This window comes from Carcharodon carcharias, chromosome 13, assembly GCF_017639515.1.
Source record: "Carcharodon carcharias isolate sCarCar2 chromosome 13, sCarCar2.pri, whole genome shotgun sequence".
NCBI lineage: Eukaryota > Metazoa > Chordata > Chondrichthyes > Lamniformes > Lamnidae > Carcharodon > Carcharodon carcharias.
The window spans coordinates 3,405,586-3,432,499 of record NC_054479.1 but is presented as its reverse complement, the minus strand read 5'-3'; the positions used below and the strand labels follow the sequence as shown (position 1 = coordinate 3,432,499).

At 41.9% G+C, this 26,914-nt stretch overlaps 1 protein-coding gene across 3 annotated transcripts in view; it reads left to right on the top strand.

Annotated features, from left to right (window-relative positions):
- LOC121285961 (syntaxin-2-like) overlaps positions 1-26,623 on the top strand; it is a 62,883-nt gene extending 36,260 nt beyond the window's left edge. Inside the window, exons 4-10 of one of the 3 annotated variants that reach the window (XM_041202951.1) lie at positions 2,551-2,625; positions 5,148-5,218; positions 6,708-6,816; positions 13,808-13,881; positions 16,284-16,421; positions 21,982-22,088; positions 26,233-26,623. In XM_041202951.1, the coding sequence (XP_041058885.1) occupies positions 2,551-2,625; positions 5,148-5,218; positions 6,708-6,816; positions 13,808-13,881; positions 16,284-16,421; positions 21,982-22,088; positions 26,233-26,251 (593 nt within the window). In that variant the 3' untranslated portion in view covers positions 26,252-26,623. Of the gene's footprint in view, positions 1-2,550; positions 2,626-5,147; positions 5,219-6,707; positions 6,817-13,807; positions 13,882-16,283; positions 16,422-21,981; positions 22,093-24,257; positions 24,353-26,232 lie in introns of those variants that run through there. The other 2 variants (XM_041202949.1, XM_041202950.1) reach the window with 2 other exon arrangements.
- Positions 26,624-26,914: the final 291 nt, after the last annotated feature.

Below are 26,914 nucleotides of genomic sequence, written 5' to 3'. Positions count from 1 at the left end.
ACCCTTGAGGACCTGTTCTTTAATTTAGTTCCTAGTTCCTGATAATCCCCTGATAATGTTAGAAGCAGTTCAGAGGAGGTTCACTCGACTCGTTCCTGGGCTGAAGGGGTTTCCTTTTAAGTAAGATTGAACAGATTGGGTCTATATTCATTGGAGTTTAGGAGAATGAGGGGTGATCTTAAAACAAAATCCTGAGGGGATTTGACAGGGTAGATACCGAGATGTTTCCTTTTGTTTGGGAGACCAGAACAAGAGGACACAGTTTAAGAATAAGAGGTCTCCCTTTTAAGACAGAGATGAGGAGAAAATTTTTCTGAGGGTGGTTAGTCTATGGAATTCTCTTCCCCAGAAAGAAGGCTGGATCATTGAATACGTTCAAGGCTGAGTTAGAATGTTGATAGACAAGGGAGCAAGGTTATGGGAAGCAGACAGGAGGGTGGAGTTGAGACCATTGGCAGATCAGCCATGATCTTATTGATTGGTGGAGCAGACTCGAATGGCCTCCTACTCCTCAGTCCTATGTTCCTATGTATAATGGATCAGAGGAAATTGGGTCTTGTCAATGGCAGCTATGTGTCAAAATGAGAGGTTATTAACTCAAATTCAGGCAAGCATTGTGACTCAGGGCGGCTTGGGGGAGGTAATTTCAACCTGGATTTACTTTGCAGCTATTGCAGTGTAAGTTAAAAATAAAAGCAGCAAATGCTGGATATGCACACCAAGTCACCAGCAGCTTAAAAGAAGGAAGACAGGTTCTGTTCTTGTGGGTCTCCTTTCAATAGACAAGCAGCCTTGACTCAGTGGGTAGCACACTCACCTCTGAGTCAGAAGGTTGTGGGTTCAAGTCCCACTCCAGAGAGTTGAGCACAAAATCCAGGTTGACACTCCCAGTGCAGCACTGAGGGAGCACTGCACTGTTAGAAGTGCTGTCTTTTGGATGAGAAGTTAAACCAAGCCCCTTCAGGTGGATGTAAAGGATCCCATTATACCTCAAAGAAGAGCAGGGGAATTCTCCCAGCTCCTCTGGGACCCAATATTCACCCTCGACCAACATCACTTTTAAATAAAAAGATTATTACTAATTGGGAGCAGGAGTAGGCCACTCAGCCCCTGGAGCCTGATCTGTGTTTCAATAAGATCATGGCTTATCTGATTGTAACCTCGACTCCACATTCTTGCCTCCCCTCCCCGATAACCTTTCACCCTCTTGCTAATCAAGAATCTATCTACCTCTGCCTTTAAGAATTTTCAAAGACTCTGCTTCCATCGCCTTTTGAGGAAGATAATCCCAAAGGCTCACAACCCTCTGGAAAAAAATTCTCCTCATCTCTGTCTTAAATGGGTGACCGCTTATTTACTTCGACAAGGATGTTTTCTACTTACAGCATCCCTGACGTTATCTGGTTGTCATCTCATTCCTGTTTGAGAGAACAAGCTTTGCGCAAATTGACTGCCATGGTTGCTAGTATTAAAACAGTGACTATGCCTCCAAATTGTTTAATTGGTTACACAGTAAGTCTTCACTTAAAGTTGTGGCTGCATTTCTCCATGAGTTTAAGTGAAAAGTAAGTTCTCATAGGAATCAGTGTTAAAACTGGAGTAGGGTTCTGTAGGACCTTCCTTACCAGAAAAAAATAAACGTTATACCCTGTAACTTGAAATACTTTGCTAAATTCCTACGTTGGTAAATGAAATAACTTTTAAAAAAATACATTTTTCTTTTATACTTTGAAATTTATCTTTCTACTTTCAATTCCTCCTGCTTGCCACCAACCCTGCTTCCTGAACCCGCCTGTTCAGTGGTCCTCCTGGTCACTGCAGATGCTTCCCCGTCCCCCAACCCTCCGACTTGCAGCCTCTCCCTGTGCCTGACCCACCCTCTCACTGAACCTCCCACCCCCTGACTCCTCACCACTTCCCCCTCCTGTTCAAGATCCAGATCTGATCTGAAGCCAGAGTTCCAAGGGTCTGAAAGTAAGGCTCTTGCCAGTGCAGAAGTGCTAGAGACGGGGCTGTTATAATCCATGATTTTTTTAAAAGTTTTTGCACCTAGAGATGAGCAATGAGGCAGGGGTAGCAGCTTCAAGTCATCTTAAAAAAAAAAGCCATGCATTACACCAGCTCCGGTTTGGCACTCCCAAACCATTGGGACCTCCACTTTCGCAACCCCGGAGCTCCAGCACCGGATCACGCCTGGATCTAGGCCGGGAACGCAGGTTCAGGAGAGGGAAGCTGTGAGAGGGTGAGTCAGGGAGCGGGCGGTTCAGTGAGATTATAAGAGATTAACTTAACCTGTTAAAGCAAAACAGCATTAAACAAGGACTTGCTGTATAGTGTTTTGGGATACTGAGGCTGTTGAAGGCACTATATAAATGCATGTCTTTAACATGCTAGAGATATATTGAAAATACAATTAAAGGCAGACAATGCATTACCGAGAATTTTTGTCTTTCACTGCATCAAAATTGAAATGGCTGCTTAATATTTTGATTCCAATACTCCTTTTAGAAGTTTGAAAGATTATTCAAATTTTTTTTTTCTCTTAAAAAGAAACCAAAGAAGAACTGGAAGGACTGACACTCTCAATCAAGAGAAATGCAAACAGGGTCCGAAATAAGCTAAAGAGTAAGTGTTTTCAGCTGGGTCAATGGGAGATTGTACCAGAGGGCACAAACTTAAAATGATTTGTGAAAACCAGAGGGGTTACAAGGAAACATTTTTTTTAAAACATAGGCTGTTGTCATATGAAAAGTTGGTGGGAGCAGATTCAATAACTTTCAAAAGAGACTTGGATAAATGTTTGAAAAAGAAAAAAAAGTTTCAGGGCCGTGGGGAAAGAGCCGGGTAATAAAATCCATTGGGTAACTCTGCCAAAGAGCCGCAGAAACGTTATGGACAGAACGGCTTCTTTCTGTGCTGTATGACTCTATAATATATAACATCATCTTGCACTAATCTATACACAGTCTCTCCCAAGTGAAATTTGGCTAGGGTGGGTGGACATGGATGCAGACCTTAATTCCCTACATCTTTAAGGGCTGACATTGTGTTTATACTCTCCCCAGATTTACACCTAATACAATGACCAAGAGGCAAAAAAGGTTTGTTTTCCTCCTTTTCCGCCCACCCCCACCCCCACCCCCACCCCCTTCCCCTTCTGCAAACTGAAGGAAGAAATAACATACCTGAGACTCCACTGAAAGACTAGTCTACTTCAAACAGACTGAGCATATCCTAACTGCTGGCACTCCAGGGTCATTGGGTACACCCTGACTCTTGCAGGCATAGAAGGAACAGGGATGAGAGTCAGTCTCTCTCTCCCTATATTTGACCAGAGTGATATTTCCTGACCAGCACTTATCTTGATAATGGCATTTTTGCATCCTAAAGGAAAGTTTATAAATGAAATATCTGTCTGTCTGTCTCTCATTGCAATAGATCATTTGATATTTGGCATTGTAGTAAGTTTTGTTTTTTTGTAATTTTAATTGTCCTTAATGTTGTTTTCTGAAAAGCTGTCGTCTTCAATCATGCTAACAGGTTGAAACCTTATTCATTGTTAAGACATTGTCACAAGCTGTATCAAAGCAATCTGATTCCCAGTCAAAAGTTAATTAGGGATGAGGAAGATGAGTCTGTCTCTAATCCTGAATCCCCATGGTTTTGAGTTTGTCCAAAGGACCTTTCATGAACTTTTGTCAAAAGCCCTTTGGCAGTTGATATACGTATGTGCTATTGTAGGCATTTCCATAGTTCATTGAGGGATATTACTTCATCAAAGAGATTGTTCAGCTGTGCTCGCTCCCTCTTGAACCCACGTTGGCTACCATTTACCATGTTGTTATTCAGATAACTCTCATATCGACTCCTGATGATGAATTCCATTACTTTGCATGGGGGTTATAATGGGTCTGTTAGCTGTGTCTCCTTCTCCCCCTTTTTGAATGTGGCCCTCGTTAGCCTGTTTTCTTATCCCCAGCAGCCAGAGTCACTTTATAAAACTCAGTGCTGTGCAAATCTACTCTGTAGTTTTTTGACCACTCTGGAATGAGTATTTAACCCTAGTGACTGTTTTCATCTACCTAGCACCTTGCATTTCTGTTACATTCCCTAAACAGATATAGCTTTAATGTATGTTATACATGTCTTCCCTTGTGATTGATAGAGAATATTAAATACTTTCCGCTCACCCTCCATCTCATACTGTTTGCAACTTGCAAGTTACAAATTCCACCTTTTCCTGATTGCCCTCTCACTGGTGTACTGAGAGGATTTTCACAGTTTTAGTCTCCGCTGCTATGTGCTTTTTCTAGGTCTCTAAACCCCAGATTATCCTATTTTAAATTATTTCTACCTTTTGTTCAGACCAGTTAGGTCTTTCCTCTTTCTTCCTTCTGGATTTATTAAGTCATTTTTCTTCTCGTATTTTAATTTGTTTATGAATCCAGATGTTCATATTTTACTGAGTTTGTTTAATTTTAATATTAATCCTGAATGTTCCACTTTATGCCTTTAAAATCCTCCATTTTGATCACTTTGTGAGAAGATCAAATTCCTGATATCAGTTCTAAATTTGCCTTTTATTAATTTGAACCTACATTTCCCTGTCCCACAAGCTGCATATCACACATGTTAAAGCAGCATTCTGGAATGCCCCAACCACTATTCACAATCCTATCAGATATCTCCTGTTAAGATTGAAGAACCCAAAATTAATCCAATCTTTCCTCATCGCTGAGACCTCTGAGACTAGAGATTAACTTCATGGTTTGTCTTTGCACTGCCTTCAACAAGCCTCCCCCTGAACCCTTAGTGACCAGAACTGGTCACTGTATTCAAGGTCTGGTTTGCCCAGAGTGCTGGATTCTAGCATGACTTCATTGAATTGGATTCTACTCTTCTGATGTGGCAGCTCAACATTCTGGCTCTGTTGATTGCAGCTTTGGACATATTGATATGTTGAGCCCACTGAGACTCTTGGGACTCTGTCAGTCTTGGCTATTCTAGCTCTATTCTTAAAGAATGATTTGCTGCTGTTGTGCCTAACTCTTGCTGTCAAACTGTACCTTAACTTGTACCTTGGACATTGCTTGTTCTTATTTTGCTTGATGCTAAACAATGATCCTGGCCTTTTCTTTTAATTGTAGTTATAGAACAAAGCATTAATGAAGAGGATGAGAACCAAGGTTCAGTAGATTTAAGAATACGCAAAACGCAGGTACAGTACCAAACTCGTGTTCTTGCTCGTGTCTTAGGGACCTGTAAAATGATGCTTTTTCATTTATTTGTATGAAAGGGGCAGGAATTTGGACATTCAAGCCAGTAATTTATTTGGACACTGAAGAAATTACTGTTTGTTGAATGTTAAGACTTGGGCAAGTCACTTTATTGAGGTGCAGTTTTGTGTAGCACTTTGTTTGCAACCGTCTCTATGGTACATGTTTGTGAAGATATTTCAAATTGAAGTATAGTTTATTAAGAAGCTTGGACTTGCTGCCCTTTCTAGTGCAAACCTGTTAGTGTGTGACTGCAAATTAATCCATCAGCTCAGAATCTGTGACTGTATAACATGTATTTCTGATTCCACCTCAGTGCAGAGTTGGCTCTTCTTGAGCTGAGCTGAGCTGCTGCAGTTGTCTCACTGTCTCTGGGAATGCAAAGAGGGAAATCAGTCAGGTTTCTCTTTCCAGACTATATAGGGCAATTGGCTTACATGGGAATTAGGTGTGCCTGTGATGCATCTACAGTCAAATAGACAACTGTCCCACTCCTGTGCCCACACACAACAAACTGGTATGGGACTGGTATGGTGACCATTAAGATGATATTGAAAGATCAGAGGCAAGAATATTACAACAGTCTAAGAACTATGGGGTGCTGCATCAGGTAAATGGGAAGATGGAGAGTATTTGATAATGGGAGGTTCTCAACAGAAGTTGCAATTTCTAATCAACTACAATTGTATTTACTAAAAGTATAAACTACAGCTCATTGTGACTAACACAATATTCCATATGCTGCAAGATATATATATATATATATATATATATATAGATATAGATATATTCAGGTTAACTTTTATGAAGTATGCATGATTTGTTACCTTGTGACAGACGTGTGTTGTTCCCCTGATGGAGGGGTGAGATGTTAATTAATTGGTAAAGTGGAGATTTGGGAGGCAAAGTAGAACAAGATCCGTATTGAACACCTGTCAATCCAGGCCGGATGTTTCAGGAAAGAAAACTGTTCCCCGTGTAGTTTCCGTGGGTTTAGGGCCACCACCAGAATCTGTATGCATTAAAGCAGTCTGGAATGTTCTAAACATTTTTCAGTCTCTTTTAATAAAAAAAAGAGTAAGCTTACTCACATGTACACATGAATCCACATGTTATTGCAATCAACTGGAAAATAATCAGTTATGCAGGTTTTGAAAACATTTTCTACAATGTAATTTAGTGTGTCAGACATATACCATATGTGGTAACAGGACAGGAGCCAAGTATGCCCAAGATTTAATGTTTGTGTGGAGATTCAGGAATCTTATATAAAGTTTACATCATTCACATCAGTTTCAAATTGTTCATGCTAATCATTTATCACTTTTATCATTCAATGGTATCTGTATTGACACAGACCATGAGTAAGAGTTGGCCTGAAGCCCATTTCTTTGCTTCCAATAAAGCATTTTCCTCCTCTTTAAATTTCAGCATTCAACTCTGTCCCGAAAATTTGCAAATGTTATGACCGAATACAACGAGATTCAAATCTTATTCAGAGAGCGCAGCAAAGGACGAATTCAGCGGCAGCTTGAGATCAGTGAGTGAATCTTAACAAGATATTTGCTTATCTCTTTGCATTGATAATGTGTCAGTAAAAACCGTAGACCCACATGAGACCTTGGTTTTCTGAATCACCTCTTAAATGTGATAACTTTATTTAATATGACAAAGAATGGAACTGAGTGTAAGTAAAACCTGAGCCTCATGTTTGATGAAACTTTTGTGTGATGTTGGAATTCAGAAATGTGGAAGTTATGCTCTGTTTATACAAATCCTTAATTAGAACCCCAACCGGTGTCATAAGCTTACATAGGATACACAACACTAACAGGCCGTTTAGCCCAACTAGTCCGTGCTGGTATTTATACTCCATTTGAGCTCTCCCTGCCCATCTTTTCTCCTGTAAATCTACCATTGTAATACATTCATTTCTGGGCAAGGCATCTCATGAAAGGTATTATTGGCTTTGGAAAGGGGAATACAGCACAGCTTCAACAGAATGATAATGGGGATAAAAGGATTAAATTGTGTGGGCAGGTTACATAGACAACGCTTGCATACCCTCAAAGTATAAATAGAAAATGCTGGAAATTCTTCGACCAGGCAGCACCAGTTGGAGAGCGAGAGAGTTAGCATTTCAGGAAGCTAATCTAATCGTCAAAACAAAGTTCCCTTGAGGTTAGAAGGTTGGGAAATGATCTGACTGAGGTGTTTAAAAGAATGATGAGATTCAGTAGGGTAGAGAGAAGTGCTCCCTTCTGATGGGGAAGTTCAGAAGTGGGTATAACATTAAAATTCGAGCGTGGCCATTCATAAGTAGAGATAAGCCATTCTTCACACACACCAGTGGAAATCTCAAACTCTTTCCCAAAAAGTTGTGGGTGCTCAACGTGAAGTTTGAAGATAGAGGTCAATAGGATTTTGTTGGGTAAGGGTATCATGGTTATGGAACCAAGGTAAGTAGACTGAGTTAAGATTCACATCAGCCAGGCTCCGACTGAATGGAGCAGACTTGAGGGGCTGAATGGCAGTCTGCTATTTTTAGGTTCCCTATGTTTCATAAAATGCTTATTAATTTGGAGTGGTTTCAAACTTGGTTGTAAGGATTGTTTGATAAATGCCTAAAGTAAGAGGCCAGTAACAATCTTATGATTTTGTTTAAAATTTGATACCAGTTCCCAGAAACAATACTTCACAATATCCCCTATTTTGACATTATATTGTACGATTAGATATTGTGGAAAAAGGTGTAACTGGAAAAGCGTTACAGTTATGTGTAACTGTTTCCTGCAGTTTTAACTGTAACCTTCACAAATAATCATCAACAATTCAAAGTCTGAGTTTCCTTTGGAAGATAATGACACCTGTGTTCTCACACTAGAATGGAACATTCTTCCTGACTTTTTAAGAGAATTAGACATTTTTTTTTTTAAATCCCTGGCTCTGCCAGAGATTATTTTTAAAGCCCCAGGGTGTGCATTGTTTCCCTTTGTGCTGTAGGATGAACATTTCCATGAAATACCTGATGTGATAAGCTGATATAGCTTGTTTCACCCTTTTGAAGGTGACCAAGCAACACGGTCTTAGAATAACCTGCAGCCAGTAGTTTCCTACTCGAAGGAATTGCAGTATAGTACATCACAAATTTCAACTGGAAAGGCTGTCCTGAAGCTCTTCAGTTGCCAAATACAGGATAACTCAAAAATTCACTAACATAGGAACATAAGGATAGGAGTAGTCCATTCAGCCTGTTGAGCCTGCGCCACCACCCAATTAGATCATGGCTGATCATCTACCTCAACTCCACCTTCCCATGCTATCCCCATATCCCTTGATGTCATTAGTACCCAGAAACCTGTTGATTTCTGTCTTGAACGTGCTCAGTGAGCTTCCACAACCCTCTGGGGTAGAGAATTCCAAAGATTCACCACCCTCTGAGTGAAAAAATTCCTCCTCATCTCAGTCTTAAATGGCCTGCCCCTTATTCTGAGACTGGGTCCCTGATTCTTGGCTCACCAGCCAGGGGAAACATCCTATCCACATCCACCCTGTCACACCCTATAAGAATTCTGTAAACTTCAATGAGATCACCCCTTATTCTTCGAAATGAGTTTCCTCAATCTCTCCTCATAAAACAATCCCCGCCATCCCTGGGATTAATCTGCTGAAGCTTTGTTGCACTCCGTCTATGGCAAGTATGTAATTCCTTAGATAAGGAGACCAATACTGTACACAATACTTCAGATCCAGTCTCACCAAGGCTCTATACAATTGCAGCAAGACCTCCTTACTCCTGTACTCAAATCCCATTGCAATGAAGACCAATATACCATGTCTTCCTAATTGATTATTGCACCTGCATGCTGGCTTTTAGTGTCTCATGAACAAGGATGCCCAGGCCCCTTTGGATACCAACACTTCCCAATCTCTCACCATTCAAGAAATATTCTGTCTTTCTGTTTTTTCTACCAAAGTGGATAACTTCACACTTATTCACATTATATTCCAATTGTCTTGAGAATCTTGGTTCCAGGGATGAAGGGTTATAGTCACACGGATAGATGGGAGAAACAGGTTGTGCTCCATAGAGCAGAGAAGGCGAAGAGGAGTTCAAAATCAGAGTTTAGATAGAGAATCTGTTTCCAATGGCTGGAAGGCCAGCAACAAGAGTGCACAGATTTAAGCTGATTGGCAGAATAACCAGAGATGTCATGAAAAACTTTTTAGTGCTATGTATGGTTAGGATTTGGAATTCACTGCCTGAAAGGTAAGTGATTCGATATTGGCCTTCAAAAGAAGAAAGAATCTCCAAGAACTGCAGGGATATGAGGACAGGATGGAGGACCGTGGGACCAGCTGGATTGCTTTTTGAAAAATTGATGCATGCTGAATGGCCGCCTTCTGTACTCTAGTATTTTTTATGATTCTGTGAATATGTTGGTTAAATGTAACGTTGCAGCTTGCATTGCCCCTAGCAATAAAAATGCAGGCTATCTTCACATGGGCTAAATAAATGGTTAAAATATTACAATATGGAATTGGGTGACGAGAAAGGTGGCCAAACCTCTGAGTGCTAAAGCATCATGTTGCTCTTGCTTTTGACAGATTACTATTGCAGGGAGAATTGTTTGTAATATTGGAGAACAAACGTTGGATGCTAGTTAATTTCAGTAATCCCCCACATTAGTTTTTCGCTGTTTGGAACTTGGTTTAGTAAATGTGTCAGCTGGGGCTCAGTAGGTAGTCCTCTCGGCTCTTAAACCAGAATCTTGTGCCCCACCCCAATGACTTGAGGCTGACTCTCCAGAGTAGTGCTGAAGGAGTGTTGCACTGTCAGAGGTGTTGTATGTCTGAATGACTCGGTAAGTGAGGTCCCTTCTACCACTGACACAATGAAAAGAAGTCCCAAGGCAATTCATGGAAGTGCGGTTATCTCGGAAGGTTGTGGAGCTGGAGGAGATTAGAGGTAGGGAGAGATTATTCACATAACCTTTACGCCTAACATATTTATGAGCATAATATTGTTTCTGCATTTCTTTGTCTGTGAGCAAGTTGTGTTTTTTATTTCGCTCACCTAGCTTGCACCATGGACTCATTCATGAGCTCCAACAGGGCAGTTAGCTTTCACACATTCCGAATCCACTGATGTGTGTCTGTTGTCGGACTGTGGGTATTTAATGTGGAATTCTGAAATCCTTTAACAAACTGCACTTGAGAGAGAATGAAACAATTAAGCACTCGCATCAACAATCGACGTTTATTGAAATAATTCCTAACTCATTGTGCACAGCTACTGATCTCATCTGATGTGGAATGTGTGAAGTCAGGTTTTCGATAACCCAGCCGGCCTATCCAACTGTCAGTTACAAAATATTTTCGCCTCCCATTTCCTTCCTGCCCCTTGAGCTATTAAAATATATTACAGCAAAACAGAAATTCTTTGGGTTTGGGATTAAATGTATTGGAAATGGTTTTAAAGGGAACTCCTTGTTTAAAATTGCTTTTGTTTGTTTTTCCTCTCAGCTATTTTAATCGATCAGACATTACTTGGCCGCAAACTCTGTTCCCCCACCACCAACTCTCTTCCTTTCCCTGGTAACTGAGGTTGAACCAAACTGTTTGCAGTTTGGTGTCATATTTGACCCTGAGTTGAACTTTCAACTCTACAGCTGTCATGAGTACCATAATTCCCACTTCGCTGACGTCACCTGACTCTGACACTGTCTCAGTTCATCTGCTGAAATCCTCATCCATGCCTTTGTTACCTTCAGATTTGACTATTCCAACACATTCCCGGCCAGCCTCTCTCATCCTCCGAAGCTTGAAGTTATCAAAGTTCCACTGCCTGTGTCTAACTCGCATCAAATTACCCTACATTTACTGACCTACACTGGTTCCTGGCTAAATAATGCCTTGGTTTTAAAATTTTCATCAAATTACTTCATGGCCTGGCCCCAGGCAATATCTTTAAAACCTATCTCTTTGACCAAGCTTTTTGTCACCTGCCCTAATGTCTCCTTACGGGGCTCGGTGTCCATTTGTTTAATAATGTTCCTCTGAAGCACTTTGGGATGTTTTATTACTTTAAACATGCTATGTAAATACAAGTTGTTGTTTAATCTGGGGAATCTTGTGCTAGCTTTGAGTCTGATCAATGTCATTATGTCAAATGGTCAATGGTGAGCGTTGTTTTCTAATTTGGTTTTGTGTGGTTTGTCCTCCAGTCAGCACTACTCCCCAATCAAATCCTGGTCAAACTGTGCAACGTTTTCAGATTCTGCTGAAAGAGCAGTGATGATCTATCTTTGTGGGAACTTTGACAATGAGTACTATCTAGAATTAAGCGTTGGGAAGAATGGATGCCTCTTTTAATACGTTGGAGCGTATTGTGCTATTCTGTAAAGCAGGCTGTGTGTGAGAGAGATTTAATTAAGCTGGGCAAGAGGTTGATGGGAGTCGGGGTGTCTGGTTGTTTGGAAACATGAAAAGGTTAAAGGTGTTAAGTTTGAGATACAAGTAAATAGGTTAGAGCTAACATTTGCATTTTTGGATGAGTTGGGAAGTTGTTTGAATTTCAAAGGGGAATCAGAGGTGAAAGGAAAATGTTTGCACCTTACAGGAGTCCACAGGTAAATAGTGGGAATATTATATTTTTATTGAGCCCAAAATCAAAGACAAGATAGAAACATGAAATACCTTGTATTTGGAAGGGTTTGAGTTTCAAAGGGGTGTGAGAATAATGGGATTGAGATGAAAGGGGAAAAAGCAATATTATCGTTACTGTGGATAGCTATATTTTTAAGCTTTAGAGCTGGATAGCTGTGGAGCCCATTAAGCTGGAGATAGCTGGAGCTGTTTGAGTTGTTGAGAACTTTGGGTCTGCAGCAAGCAGTTTGGTTCCAAAGTGAATTCCATAGCAAAGTGGAAGAGGTACAGGTCATGTGGTTCACCTTTATTGAAGCTACAGCAATCTGCCTTGTGTGATATGACTGGATTCCATTTTTCAATATCTATCAGGGAGTGCTGCCTGGAAAGTGTTTACTTGTGGGTCTGACTAAGTTGAGTGTTTTGGGGGAATGTTTTGTAGGGTTAACCTTAATTGTGTAACTGTAACCTTGTGTGCTTAAGTTGTCTTTTTTTTTCTTTAATAAAACTTTTAATTTTTAAAAACCCAAAAGTATTACTGACCGCTTAACAGCTGAGATTGGTATGTCATCTCTTTATTAGAATTTAAAAAAAGCTGTGGCCCATAAGTCAAGTTTCCCTCTGGGATTTGGTTTGTGCAGCAGTTAATGCCAGCTGTTGTCATAACAGTATGGTCCAGACTTTGTTCAGTGGTTTGATTGGCTTCTCCCTATTTCTCTGTGCACATTTAGCCCCAAATGTTGAGGGTGTAACTTAACCCCATATGGTGTCTCAGCTTTGCAGATCTAAAGTTAAGTCTTAAGGTTTCATTGTGTCGCAGTGACACAGAGAGAGGCCATTCAATCGGTTGAGTCAATACTGGCCCTCTGTGGAACAACTCAGTCAGTCCTGTTCCCCCATTCTATCCCCATAACCCTGCAAGTTTATTTCCCTCAAATGCCCATCCAATTTCCATTTGAAATCATTGTCTGTGAAGGTGGTAGAGGCAGAGACAGTGAGTTCCAGGCTATTACCATTTGCTGGGTAACAAATGTTCTTCCTCCCGTTCCCTCCTGCATCTTTTACCCAAAACTTTAAATCTGTTGCCCCCAGCCTTTGTCCGATCCTAGTCTGCCTCATCTAAACCTGTCATTTGCAATAGATTGTTGGCTGGTACACAACTGAGGCCTGTAGATAATCTGAACAAAATCTGGACATCCAAAATAAATCCACACAGTTTTGGAAACACTCCGCCAGTCAGGCAGCATGTGTGGAAGAGATTTAACAGTTTTACACAGGTATGGAGACAGGGAAAAGTCAATGAAAAAATCAGAGGAAGAAAGAAACGCACAAGGTCTGCTATAGGATGGAAGGCAGGAGAGGAAAATGACAAATTGGATGATGTGAGGCAAAAGGAAGTTGGCAATGGGACAAGTAAAGCAAAAGAAGATGGATCAAGAGCTGAAAACGGCAACAGCAGAACATCAAACATTTACTATAACCAACACCCAAAGGGCAATGGAAGTGGGATTTTAAAAAAGCCAGATGTAACAGAATGGGTCCAAAAGTAACTTTCCCTTCAGACACCTTCTTGTTCTCACCTGCATTGGGTGCCTCATGGTAACTGATTTAACAGAGTTGTCCATTTTTGGCTTCTGTAGTGAATGAGCTTCATTTCTTGCTGTACCAATTTAAAGAAAGCATGTTCATCATTGTTTTGAAAGATGATCAAGGCCCCCTAAAAAGGTGGGGGAATCGGCTTCAGATTTAGATTTGATATTCCTTACTAATGTGTTTTTTTTAAAGTCCGTTTATGTCACTTTGTAACCTGCAGGTTCAGACTGAAAAATTAAATTACAGTGGATTGGAAATCTGAGTTAATTGTGTCTACTTCCCTTTGACAGCTGGGAAGACAACCACTGATGATGAACTGGAAGAGATGCTGGAAAGTGGCAACCCATCTATTTTTACGTCTGATGTAAGCAAATGTGGAACTTTCCTGATCAAAATACTGCAGACACTGGAAATCTAAAGTAAGAACAGAAAATGCTGGAAATGCTTATTAGGTCAGGAGGCAGCATGTGTAGACAAAGGGTCATTGCCCTGAAACATTAACTCTGTTTCTCTTTCCACAGCAGCTTCCTGATCTGCTGAGTGTTTCCAAGCATTTTCTGTTTTTATAATGGGATTTGTCTGATTTAATTTCTATTACGTCAACAGTTTATAGAAAGCATGATTTAAAAACATGAATGTGTATTGTTCTGACACATTGCCATGGAGCAATGAGATCTGAGTCAACTCTCACCTCTGAATCAGAATGTCGCTGAGTTCAAGTCCCACACCAGAGACTTGTGTCCGATACCTGGCCAGCACTCCAATGCAGCGCTGAAGAAGTGCTGTCGGTCTTTCAGATGGGACATGAAGCCAACGCAGGAAGGAGAGGGAAGTTCTCCCAGTTTCCTGAGTAACATCCATTGCCCAACCTTTGGTAGGGGGAAAAAGGAAGTCACACACTCCTTGGGAAATAAATGCCTAGGATGGGCAGAAGGATCTGGGGGTACATATTACAAATCACTAAAACTAATAGTCGGTTAATAAAACCGTATAAAAGCAAACTAAGCACTAGGGTTCATGTCTAGGGGGATAGAATTGAGAAGTATAACGGATACGTTGAGCCTGTGTTGAACCTTGGGTAGGCTGCATGTGGAGTACTTTGCATAGTTCTACTCTCCATATTATAAAAAGGATATGGATGCGCCAGAGAAGGTACAAGAAAAGATTTACAAGGATGATAGCAGAACTAAGTGGTTATAACTCTCCGACAAGATTAAACAAGCTGAGGCTCTCTTCTCTCAAACCTCTGATAGAGGCCTTGAAGCTAATGAAAGGGCTTGGTAGGGTAGATGTCAAGTCCGGAACCAGAAGCTATAAATATAAGATAATCACTAATAAATTCAATGGGGAATTCAGGGAAAATTCTTTTCCCAGAGAATGGTGAGAATGTGGAACATGCTACCACGGAGTGGTTGATGTGAATAGTATAGATACATTTAAGGGGAAACTGGATAAATACATGAGGGAGAAAGGAATTGAAGGATACGCTGACAGGGTTAGGTGTAAAGAGTGGGTGAAAGCTTCTGCGATGCATAGACTGCAGCACAGACCCATTTGGCCAATGGTGTGTTTCTTTGCTGTACATTAATAAAATTTGAAGCATATAAAATTCTGAAGAGGCTTAACAGGGTAGATGCTGAGAGGACTTTTCCCCTGGCTGGAAAGTCTAGAACTGGAGCTAGTCTCAAAATGTGGGGCTGACCATTTAGGACTGAGATGAGGAATTTCTTCACTCAGAGGGTTGAGTGTCTTTGAAATTCTCGACCCCCGTGGGTTGTGGAGGCTCAGCCTTTACATATGTTCAAGACTGACATCAACAGATGTTTTGGATACTAAGGAAGTTGAGGGATATGGGGATATTACAGGAAGATGGAGTCGAGGTCAAAGAGGGAGGGCGGGTTTGTCCTATGAGACATCATTGAGGAGACTGGGCCTGTATTCTCTAGAGTTTAGAAGAGTGAGAGGCGATCTCATTGAGCCCTGGAAGAATTTTGGGTGCTTCAACAGATGCAGGAAGTATGTTCCCCTTGGCTAGGGGGTGTCTGGAACCAGGGGGCACAGTCTCAAAATATGGGGCTGACCATTTAGGACTGAGATGAGGAGGAATGTCCTCACTCAGGGTGGTGAATTTTTGAAATCCTCCACCCCTGAAGGCTGTGGAGGCTCAGTCATTGAGTGTGTTCATGATGGAGATCGATAGATTTCTACGTAGTAAAGACATCAAGAGAACTGGGAGAGTGTAGGAAATGGTGTTGAGATGGAAAACCAGCCATGACCTGGCAGAGCAGCCTCGAGGGGCTGAATTTAAAAAAAATTCATTCAAGGAATTTGGGCCTTGCTGGCTGGGCCAGCATTTATTGCCCATCCCTAATTGCCCTTGAGAATGGCCTACTCCTATTTCCCACCCTGCTATCATCCATCTTTTTCAATGGCAGAGTATTCTCCAAGGGCCATATGGCCAACTCAAGCTCCTATTCCTTCCTTAATATTATTTAACCGTCATTATTGGCTGTAAATTGCTTTTAAACATCATGTTGCGTAAATGAGAAAACCTCCCTTATCCTCATCCTCTGAGCTGTGGTGATTATCTGGGTGTCCCGGTTTGAATGGTGGAAGAAGCAGAATGTTTGCTTTCTCGCTGCCCTTCAGAGTTGGGTGCCGGGACACCCTGATGGCCTTTTAAATCTTTATGAACATCAAAAGGAAGCAAATAGTTAGAACCTGCAAAGATTGCAGTAATCAGCTCCCCGATGTATTTCTTTACAGATCATATCAGACACTCAGATCACCAGGCAAGCTCTTAATGAGATTGAGTCACGGCACAAAGACATCATCAAACTGGAAGCAAGCATACGAGAGTTGCACGACATGTTTGTGGACATGGCCATGTTAGTGGAACAGCAGGTGAAGTGTCCAAACATTTACCGATTTTTGATGTCTGGTGTCTGTTTACAATTGATTGTTAAATCCCAAAGTTATTTCCAACAGTTAGTAAAGTGAGTGAATACCCACACGGTACATGTCGTGGAGTAGCATACGGACTGATCATTTGATGCACACGGCACTTGGGAATGTATAGAGGGTGAGAAATTAACTCCTTGTAAACCAGCTGTTTCCTGACTTGCATTTCGTTTCCACAATGTGCATGTTTCTGCAATTAGCTGAACATTGTGACATATGAAACATGGCTGCTGCCTAGACATTGCGGAGTGAAGGCATCTCAGATATCTTTGCACGATTCACATGTTGTTTTAAACGGTAATTTTGATGGATCGCCAGATGGTGACCATAAAAACATAAGGCACTTACTGTCCATACAAAGCACAAGGCCCCCCGTGTCTTTGTTGAAGGACCACAAAAGGATTTTGTTTTATCCGTTTACAGGATGTGGGTGTCGCTGGCTGGCCAGCATTTATTGCCCATCTCTAATTGCCCTTCGGAGGGCATTTAAGAGCCAACCACATTGCTGTGGGTCTGAAGCTACATGTAGGCCAGACCAGGTAAGGATGGCAGATTCCCTTCCCTAAAGGGCATTGGGCGTTTATGACAATCGACAATGGTTCCATGGTCACCATCAAACTTTTAGTTCCAGATCTTTTATTGAATTCAAATTTCACCATCTGCCGTGATGGGATTCAAACCCGGGTCCCCAGAGCATTACCCTGGGTCTCTGAAATACAGTGACAATACCATTATGCCACCACCTCCATATTTTAATTGGACAACCAAGGAAGGCTTGTTCAATGCAATGCAAAAGTTAGCAAATGATTGAACACATAAAACAGAAAATGTCAGAAGTACTCAGCAGGTTAGGCAGAATCTGTGGAGAGAGAGAGAGAGTTAATGCTTCATGCCCATGACCTTTCATCTCAAATAGGAGGTGTTAAAGATGAGCAGTTTTAAATATATACAAAACCATGAAAAAGTGGGCAGGGGGTGGAACCAAAAAAAAAACAAAAGGGTTTGTTTGATATAGGGTGGAGGGAAAGAGTGATTCATTGACAAAGTGATGATAATTGGGCAAGGAGTTAAACAAGTGATGGGTCCAGAGGAAGGGTAAATGGTTCCAGAGCATTAGAGAGTAAATTAAAATAACAGAAACTTAGGGTCAAGTTTGCTGACTGAACCCAGGTATTCAGCAAAGCACTAGCCCTTTGCAGTTAACCCTCCTGCCAGTATGTGGTATTGCTGTGTTTATCACAGTGCTGCATTGTATAAGTCTGCTTCTGAAATGTTTGGGGAAATATAGATTTTACTTAACAGCGCGATAGCGAAATGGAGATCATATGAAAGGTTAGAAGACCAGAATGAAGATTTTTTAAACTGAATTTTTTGATCCAATTCTGTTCCCCTCTTGATTCAGTTCCTTTTCCCTGTTTCTCCATTCTTTCTAAAAAAAAAGTCTCTCTTTAAAAAGTAGCTGCTATCGATGTTTTTTTCCAGCACTGCTTTATCCTAAGGATCGATGTAAACTAACTTGCATTTTTTTAAAAATTGAAACCTATCTAATCTATTAATTCTTGCATCTTTCTGCACACCTTATCAACATTTAATCATGTCCTGTTTGCATAAACATGTTCCCATGGGTGTGCAAAGTTATAACAGGCATCTATAAAATCAAAGCAGAATTTGAGGTCTGTGCACCCTGGTCTAATTATCCCCTGCCCTCCACCTAAAGGTACATAGTCTTCATTCCCATGTCTACATTTTTTTCTTTGGGATGTGGGTGTCGCTGGCAAGGTCAGCATTTGCTGCCCATCCTTAAGTGCCCTTGAACTGAGTGGCTTACTATTCCAGATTTATTAATGGAATTCAAATTTCGCCAGCTACTATGTGGTAGGATTTGAACCCATGTCCCCAGAGTAATAGCCTGGGTCTCTGGATTACTAGTCCCGGGGCGTTACCACTACACCATCTCCCCATATCATATAGGATTGACGAGTTGAAAGTTATTTCTCCTTTTTTTAATGTTAACACAGTTTCTCATGCAAATTTATGTTGTACTCAGGACCTGTCCAGTTACCCTGTCTAAAATGCCTCCTACCTCAGTACCAATTTTCCAATTCTCCTCTAGCGAAAGAATTTCCACTGAATGTTGAGCAGGTATCTGTGACACAGCACAGTTACATCGTCCTAAGCTCCCTGAATAATTTTTTGTTGATGTGTAATAAAATAAATGAGATTTCTCTTCTTTTGCTAATTGCTGCTGATGGGATAGTAACACAGGTAACCGACAAATTCACGTGATTCCATCCATTTCACTGATGGGCATGTTGAATCACTGTGATGTTTATGTAGCACGTTGACATCGATTCTGGAAGAAAATGTGAAGGTTCATCAGTTTGCAGACATGAGCCTCCACCCAAGACGAATGAACATGCACAGAATCAAAAATTGAGATTTGTTATTTTTGCATCTGAAATTGCAGAATTGATAATCTTGGGGGGGGGAAACTGATCTAAGATTGTCCTGGCCTTTACACTAGTTTTGTCTGCAGGTCTGAGCAAGGTAGACAGGTTGTGCTCTGGTGTATCTTTGCCAAACATACTAAACAATATTTTGATTCCTGTGCCTGTTGGTTCAGCCTCACTATTGTTCATTGTGCTCTTGACCTTCACTCTCTATGGTGTCCACTCATCCACCATGCTCCTTTCTTGCATTCACAAGCTCATTATTCCAGAGGTCTTGATTTGTCTAGGGAAGAGTATGTAGATAGCCTGGATCATGTTGAGATCAAAAAAGAGGTGTTAGGAGTCTTGAAGAATATTAAGGTGGGATAAGTCCCCAGGGCTAGATGGGATCTACCCCAGAGTACTGAGGGAGGAGATTGCTGGGGCCTTGACAGAAATCTTTGTATCCTCACTGGCTACGGGTGAGGTCCCAGAGGACTGGAGAATGGCCAATGTTGTTCCATTGTTTAAGAAGGGTAGCAAGGATAATTCAGGAAATTACAGGCCGCTGAGCCTTATGTCAGTGGTAGGGAAATTATTGGAGAAGATTGTTCGTGACAGGATTTACTACCATTTAGAAGTAAACGGGCATATCAGTGAGAGGCAGCATGGTTTTGTGAAGGGGAGGTCGTGTCTCACTAACTTGATTGAGTTTTTCGAGGAAGTGACAAAGATGATTGATGATGGAAGGGCAGTGGATGTTATATACATGGATTTCAGTAAGGCCTTTGACAAGGTCCCTCATGGCAGACTGGTACAGAAGGTAAAGTCGCATGGAATCAGAGGTGAGCTGGCAAGATGGATACAGAATTGGCTTGGTCGTGGAAGACAGAGGGTAGCAGTGGAAGGATGCTTCTCTGAACGGAGAGCTGTGACTAGTAGAGTTCCGCAGGGATCAGTGCTGGGACCTTTGCTGTTTGTAGTATACATAAATGATTTGGAGGAAAATGTAACTTGACTAATTAAAAAGTTTGCAGACGACACTAAGGTTGGAGGAGTTGCAGATAGTGAAGAGGATTTTCAAAGGATACAACGGGATATAGATCGGTTGGAGACTTGAGTGGAGAAATGGCAGATGGAGTTTAATCTGGACAAATGTGAGGTAATGCATTTTGGAAGGTCTAATACAGGCAGGAATTATACAGTAAATGACAGAACCCTTAAGTGCATTGACGGACAGAAGGATCTGGGTGTACAAGTCCACAGGTTACTGAAAGTGGCCACGCAGGTGGATAAGGTAGTCAGGAAGGCATATGGCATGCTTGCCTTCATTGGCAGGGGTATTGAGTATAAAAGCTGGGAAGTCATGCTACAGCTGTATAGAACCTTGGTTAGGCCACACTTGGAATATTGCGTGCAATTCTGGTCACCATATTACCAGAAGGATATGGAGACATTGGAGAGGGTGCAGAGGAGGTTTATCAGGATGCTGCCTGGTCTGGAGGTTATTAGCTATGAGGAGAGGTTGGAGAAACTCGGATTGTTCTCACTAGAGCGACGGAGATTGAGGGGCAAATTGATTGAAGTTTACAAAATTATGAGTGGCATGGACAGAGTAGATAGTCAGAAGCTTTTTCCCAGGGTGGAAGAGTCAATTACTAGGGGACATAGATTTAAGGTGAGAGGAGAAAACTTTAGAGGAGATGTGCAGGGTAAGTTTTTTACGCAGCGGGTAGTGAGTGTCTGGAATTCGCTGCCAGAGGAGGTGGTGGAAGCAGGTACAATAGTGATGTTTAAGAGGCAGCTTGACAAATACATGAATAGGATGGGACTAGAGGGATACGGACCCCGGAAGTGCAAAATGTTTTAGTTGACGGGCAATATGATCGGCGCAGACTTGGAGGGCCGAAGGGCCTGTTCCTGTGCTGTACTTTTCTTTGTTCTTTGTTGAGCGAGCAAGATGCTTGTTTAAACAGTCATTTTTACATCGTTTCCCACATCTGGGCCTACAGAATGGAAGGTGTAATTTACGTTAAACTATCAACTGAAGGTGTGATTTGACTTTCCTATTCCATTATTTAAGTAAAGAGGGATCCTTAATTTGTGCCATGGTCAGTTAATCTCATGGAGTTGTTTAAATTGATAGGATTTGATAGTTTTTTTTTTCCATCTACCCTATTTCCTTTAGTGGGAGGGGTGGGGGGGGGGGAGTGGGGGGCGAGGCGAGGGAGTCTAGAACCAAGGAGGCAGAACAGGCCATTCAGATGTGAAACCATGAAGCAATATTTCACACAAAGGGTAGTGGAACTGTCAACCTCTTCATTCTGCGAAAGGCTCTGGATGCCAGTGGTCAATTGCAATAAGGTGTAGGGCCATCTCTTGGGATACCCCAAGGCTCTGATTTCACTGGCACTCCAAGAGAACAGCTGAGTGATCATAAGGAATTTCACAGGAAAGACAAGGCTGTGTGTCAGTTTCCTCTCTCATGTCTAAGGAAAGATCTAGAAAGGAGCTGCATAGGTTTGGGATGTTCTTGGCACTGGAAGTTAGTAAGAAGAGAGATTTGGGCTGCCTTGCTCCGGAGCTGAGGAGGTCAAGGTGAAAGTTGATAGGATAATTGGCTTGAAAGGTCAGGAAGGGTTATGTTGAGTAAGGACTGATTTATGGTTCGACCACACCAACCACATTGAAAAAACAAGATTTAAGGCACCAACAGGAAAAGCAATGTGTGGAGTTCTCAATCTTGTTGAAGCAAGCAGTATCTATATGTTCTATTAGAAGGGAATTTTTAGATGGCTTTTTGACACTGGAACACTAAGGGAAGAGAGCAGGAATATACCAGGTGATTTGTGGGGAAAACGCTGGTTGTAGATTTGATGGGCTGAATGTTTGAGCAGGAGGCTTCAGTGATTCTATTCAATAACAGTGACAGCGACCATGAGTCTGTAGCTGCCAGCAATCTCAGTTTTAGTGATGGACAAAGAAAAGAAATAGTGGAAAGGAGACAAGGTGCAAGATATATTTTTCAATGTTTCTTAAACTGACTTTGTTTTTCCCTTTCCTAAACAAAAAAGGGTGAAATGATTAACAACATAGAGACAAATGTGGTGAACGCTACTGAATACATTGAACGGGCAAAAGAAGAGACTAAAAAGGCGGTTCGATACCAGAGCAAAGCAAGGCGGGTGAGTTTACTTATTTCATTGCTTACAGATTGTCATTCGTGGTATTATACAAACTTACAGTACTTGAGGCCATTCAGCCCATCATGTCTGTGCTGATTCTTAGAATGAGCACTTGTGCTTGGTTCCACATCCCCACCTTTTTGTCAGTAACCTTAAGTTTCTCATCCTATCCAACTCCCTTTTAAAATGATTAATGGAATCAGTTTCCACTACTTTAATAGGTAGAGCATACCAGATCCCGACAGCTCTCTGGAAATATTTGTCTTCATCTCCCCCCAAGATCTTTTGCCAATGATTTTAAATCTATGATCTCAGGTTATGACTTACTCATCAAAGGAAACAAGTTTTCCCTCATTTCCTCCATCAAAACCTCTCATCAGCTTCAATACTCTATTTGGCCACCTCTTCCATCTCTGTTCTAAGGCAAATAGTTTTAATTTTCCCAACTGCTCCTCATGACTGAAGTCCCTCATTCCCAGTAACATCCTGGTAAATCTCCCCTGTACATCTTTCCTGAAGTGTGATGCCCAGCATTGTCCACAAAGCTCCAGCTGAGACTGAACCAGTGATTTTTAAAGTTCTGGGATGATCTCTTTGCTTTTATATTCTGTTCCTCTATTTGTTAATCCGAGTAACCCATAGCTTTTTAACCCACCTCAACTTGTCCTGCCACCTGAGGATTTGTGCATATGAACATTAATTTCCCTCTGCTCATCTACCTTTCAAAATCGTTCCACTTATAATAATATACTGTCTTTCCAAGTTAGCCCTCCCAAAGTGCCTCACTTCACATTTCTCCACATTGGACTCCAACTGCTGCGCACCATCCTGTTTATGTCATCCTGGAGCTGATAACCATCCTCATCACTATCTACCACTTTGCCAAGTTTCATTTCACCTGCAAACTTTGTAAGCTGCTCCCCCACACCCATGACTAAAAATTGCAAAGGATAATGGGCCCATATGAAACATCACAGTGAACTACCCCAAGCCTAAAAAAACATTTTGCCTGCAGCCTCCACTTCCTGTCACTGAGACAATTTTGGATCCATGCACTTGCCCCTTAATCCCTGTGGCTTCCTTGGGCTTGTGATTTCTGAGATTCCTGTCGTGCATCAATCCATTTGTCTTGAAAGGTTTTTATGGAAGGTTTTGGTGGTTTCCGCCATATAACAGTGGCTGTTGTGTTGTGTTTTTTTGTCCTCACCTGGATTACCTGGCAGCTGCAGGTGTGGCGAGTGAGTTGTTAATTGGTTTTATATTTGGTTCAGCACCTCACACGAGTGTTGATGACGCACGTCAGAATCTGTCCACACCGCAAGGAGGAACTAGCGACCCAAATGCTTCAGCTGGCCTCGAAGCTTGCAATCTCAGAACCTTACAGCATAGACAGAGGCCATTTGGCCCATCATCGCTGGAATAGCTCTTTGAAAAGCCTTCGTCCCTCAGTCTCCAGCGCTGCCAGATCCAGTAATGATCAGAAACACACTGATCCGGTATCAGTAACAAATGAACAGTTAGGTTGCTGTGGAAACAGGACTTGTCTCATTATTGTCTAACCCTGTGACCCAATAGCTGCAAATTACCGTCAAGTGATCCAATTTTAGAATCTGGTTCCAAAGGATTGGCTGAATCTGTTTGCTTCTTATTTAGAGCAGGAAGGCAGAACATCACAGGGACTGATGTATCAGGCAACCAATGGTGGGACTGGGGGAGGGATGTCCGGGGCCAACGGTCATGTGATTAACCTTTCCGTGATACGTCAACTGGAGTTTGAAACTGTGTGGCAGGGGGCAAGGGCCCATCACCCCCTCACCCTCAGAACCCAAGAGCAGAGGTTGGTGTGGGGTAACGTTTGGCAGAGCATACCACTTTTTGGGGTTCTGGGCTATTAAGCTATACGGAGCAGCGGTTTTCTCTTTGCGCTGTTTAAGACCAACTGACTGACGTGTCCTAAGAGCTGAATTAAAGTGGCTTGAGTGTGTAGTGGTGGGCTCAGCGTCACTGGGGAGAGCTCCAGCCTGCATTACTAACCACCTATCAGAGTGGATCAGACAAACGATGCAGCCACTGGAAATCTGATCTAAAAACCGAACATGTTGGAAACACCCAGTGGCCTTGGAGAGAGGGGAAAAGAGCTAATGTTCCAATCAATCTTTCACCAGAATGTTGGACGTTACTGATTTTGCAGCAGTTTGATACAAGTGGGAGCCCCTGAAGCTGTGGAGAGCAAACAACAGCCAAGTTTGATACCCATCAGTAACTAATAGCTTTCCTTGATGATGTTTGACTCTTACCGCCAACAGTCATTTATATAATGGGCCCATCTGGCTTCATGTTGCTGGTTTTAAATATCAAATTTGATCGATATTGCTACTTTTGCTTCAATAAATAACTCTTGGAATTGAACACACAGACAAGTGTTCAGTCTTTGAATACACAGCATTTCGGTGTAAAATATTTACAGCAAATAATGGAAGACTCTCAAAGTGTTAACTCTTACACTGCTTGAAACGTGAGACTGTGGTACTGAAGCAAGCACAATTTTTAAATTATTTTTAATTCTTTCATGGGATGTGGGCTTCGCTGGCTGGGCCAGCATTTATTGCCCATCCCTAATTGCCCTTGAGAAGATGGTGGTGTTGCTGCCTTCTTGAACCGCTGCAGTCCATGTGGTGTAAGTACATCCACTGTTCCAGGATTTTGACCCAGCGACAGTGAAGGAATGGCGATATATTTCCAAATCAGGGATGGTGTGTGACCTGGTGGGGATCTTCCAGGTGGTGGTGTTCCCATCCATCTGCTGCCCTTGTCTTCTATATGGTAGTGGTTGGAGGTTTGGAAGGTGCTGCCTAAGGAGCCTTGGTGAGTTCCTACAGTGCATTTTGTAGATGGTACACACTGCTGCTACTGTTCGTCATTAGTGGAAGGAGTGAATGTTTGTGGATGGGGTGCCAATCAAGCGTGGCTGCTTTTTCCTGGATGGTGTTGAGCTTCTTGAGTGTTGTTGGAGCTACACTCATCCAGACAAGTGGAATATTCCATCACACTCTTGACTTGTGCCTTGTAGATGGTGGACTGGCTTTGGGGAGTCAGGAGGTGAGTTACTTGCTGCAGGATTCCTAGCCTCTGACCTGCTCTTGTAGCCACAGTATTTATATGGCTAGTCCAGTTCAGTGTCAGTATGTTATTATAATAAAGTTTCTGAAGTTCAATGCTTGCTTTGTTCTGCTAAGGTTAACCAGACTCTGCACAATATACACACTGCTTACCCTTCCCTCTCCTTTCCCTTATTCTGTCCATTGCTGCTTTACCCTTGGTGCAGTACTGAGGGAGTGCTGCATTGCCAGAGGTGCTGTCTTTCAGATGAGACGTTAAAACAAGTCTGTATGGGATATGAAGGATCCCATAGCGTTATTGTTGTGGTACAGTAAGAGTTATGCTTCTGGAGTAACCCAAATACCTGGACTGATATTCCAGTGAACTTGGGTTCAGATCTCAGCACGACCGTTCGAGAATTTGAATTTGATGTGTAAAAACAAAATGCTGGAATTAAAAACCTGGCATCATTAAAACTGACCTACCGTCCATCCCCAGTCTGAACCTGTCTGTGATTGCAGCCCCACACCAACATGGTTGATTCGTAACTGCCCCCTGAAGTTCGCTAGCATGGAACTCTGTTGTTAACAATAGGTACTAAATACTGGCCTTGCCCATGGCACCCACGTCCCAACACTCAATTTCCATTCAAAGAGAAGCAGGAATTTCCTTGAGTCTCCTGGCTAACATTCTGCTCTCAGCCAGCCTGTGTTACAAATTTTTTTAAAAGCTAGTTATTTGTTTCAGGACCTTGCTGGGCATAAATGTGTTGCCACGTGGGTTTACATAACAACAGAGCCTGCACTTCAAAAACAATGTGCTTCAAAAAAAGCCTCTCATATACTGAGGATTGGCTGCATAAATAAGTTAATTTGTCATTCGGTCCTTTTTTTTTAATTTTGACTTTATTTCTATCTATTTTTCCCCATTTTTGACAAATGTTAATCATTCAGCTGAAATCATTGTTTGTCTTAGGAGTTTTAGTAGAGCCTTGGAAATTCCAAAATGTAATTATTTTTCCTTATCTCTTGTCTCCTGCAGAAAATGTTCTACATCATGATTTGTGTTGTGGTCCTCTTAGTCATTGTTGCAATTATCATAGGAGTGACTGTCCCATCGTAGCGACCACCCCAGCTTGAAGCAAGTGACCAGGAAGACTTGTTGCAGGTCCTGCTTTGCTGAATAGGGCTAATCGTGCTGGCTGAGCCATTTAACATTACTGTTCAGTCCTTTTGTTCTGGAATGATGCAAGCGCTCCAGCAACAAACAACAGTTGCTTGTGGAATGCTTAGTACCAAAGCATTTACTGCCATTAATTGACCAGTTTGTACAATACTTGACTGTTTTTATACCATATGAATGTTTATTCTTTTTTTAAGTTAGCAATTTGCTTTGGAGACTGTTTACATAATAAAGATTCTGTTGATTTTCAGGGTTGATGATCTTTTGGCTGCCCATATGAGGAAAGCAAGAACAATGTCATTTGCATCATCAATGTTGCTGATTAATGTTTTAAAAACTATTCACTCTCCTCCACCACACCCCCCCCCCACCACCCCGCCACCCCCATCTCCCCCCTTACCCCCACCACTACCCCTATGGACAGCAGGTGTTAACACTTCAGTCAGGATCGTGCTCCACCCCACACACACACACGCACACACGCCTACACACCCACCCACACATCGATTTTACAAGAAACATTATGTTGGGAAAACCAGAA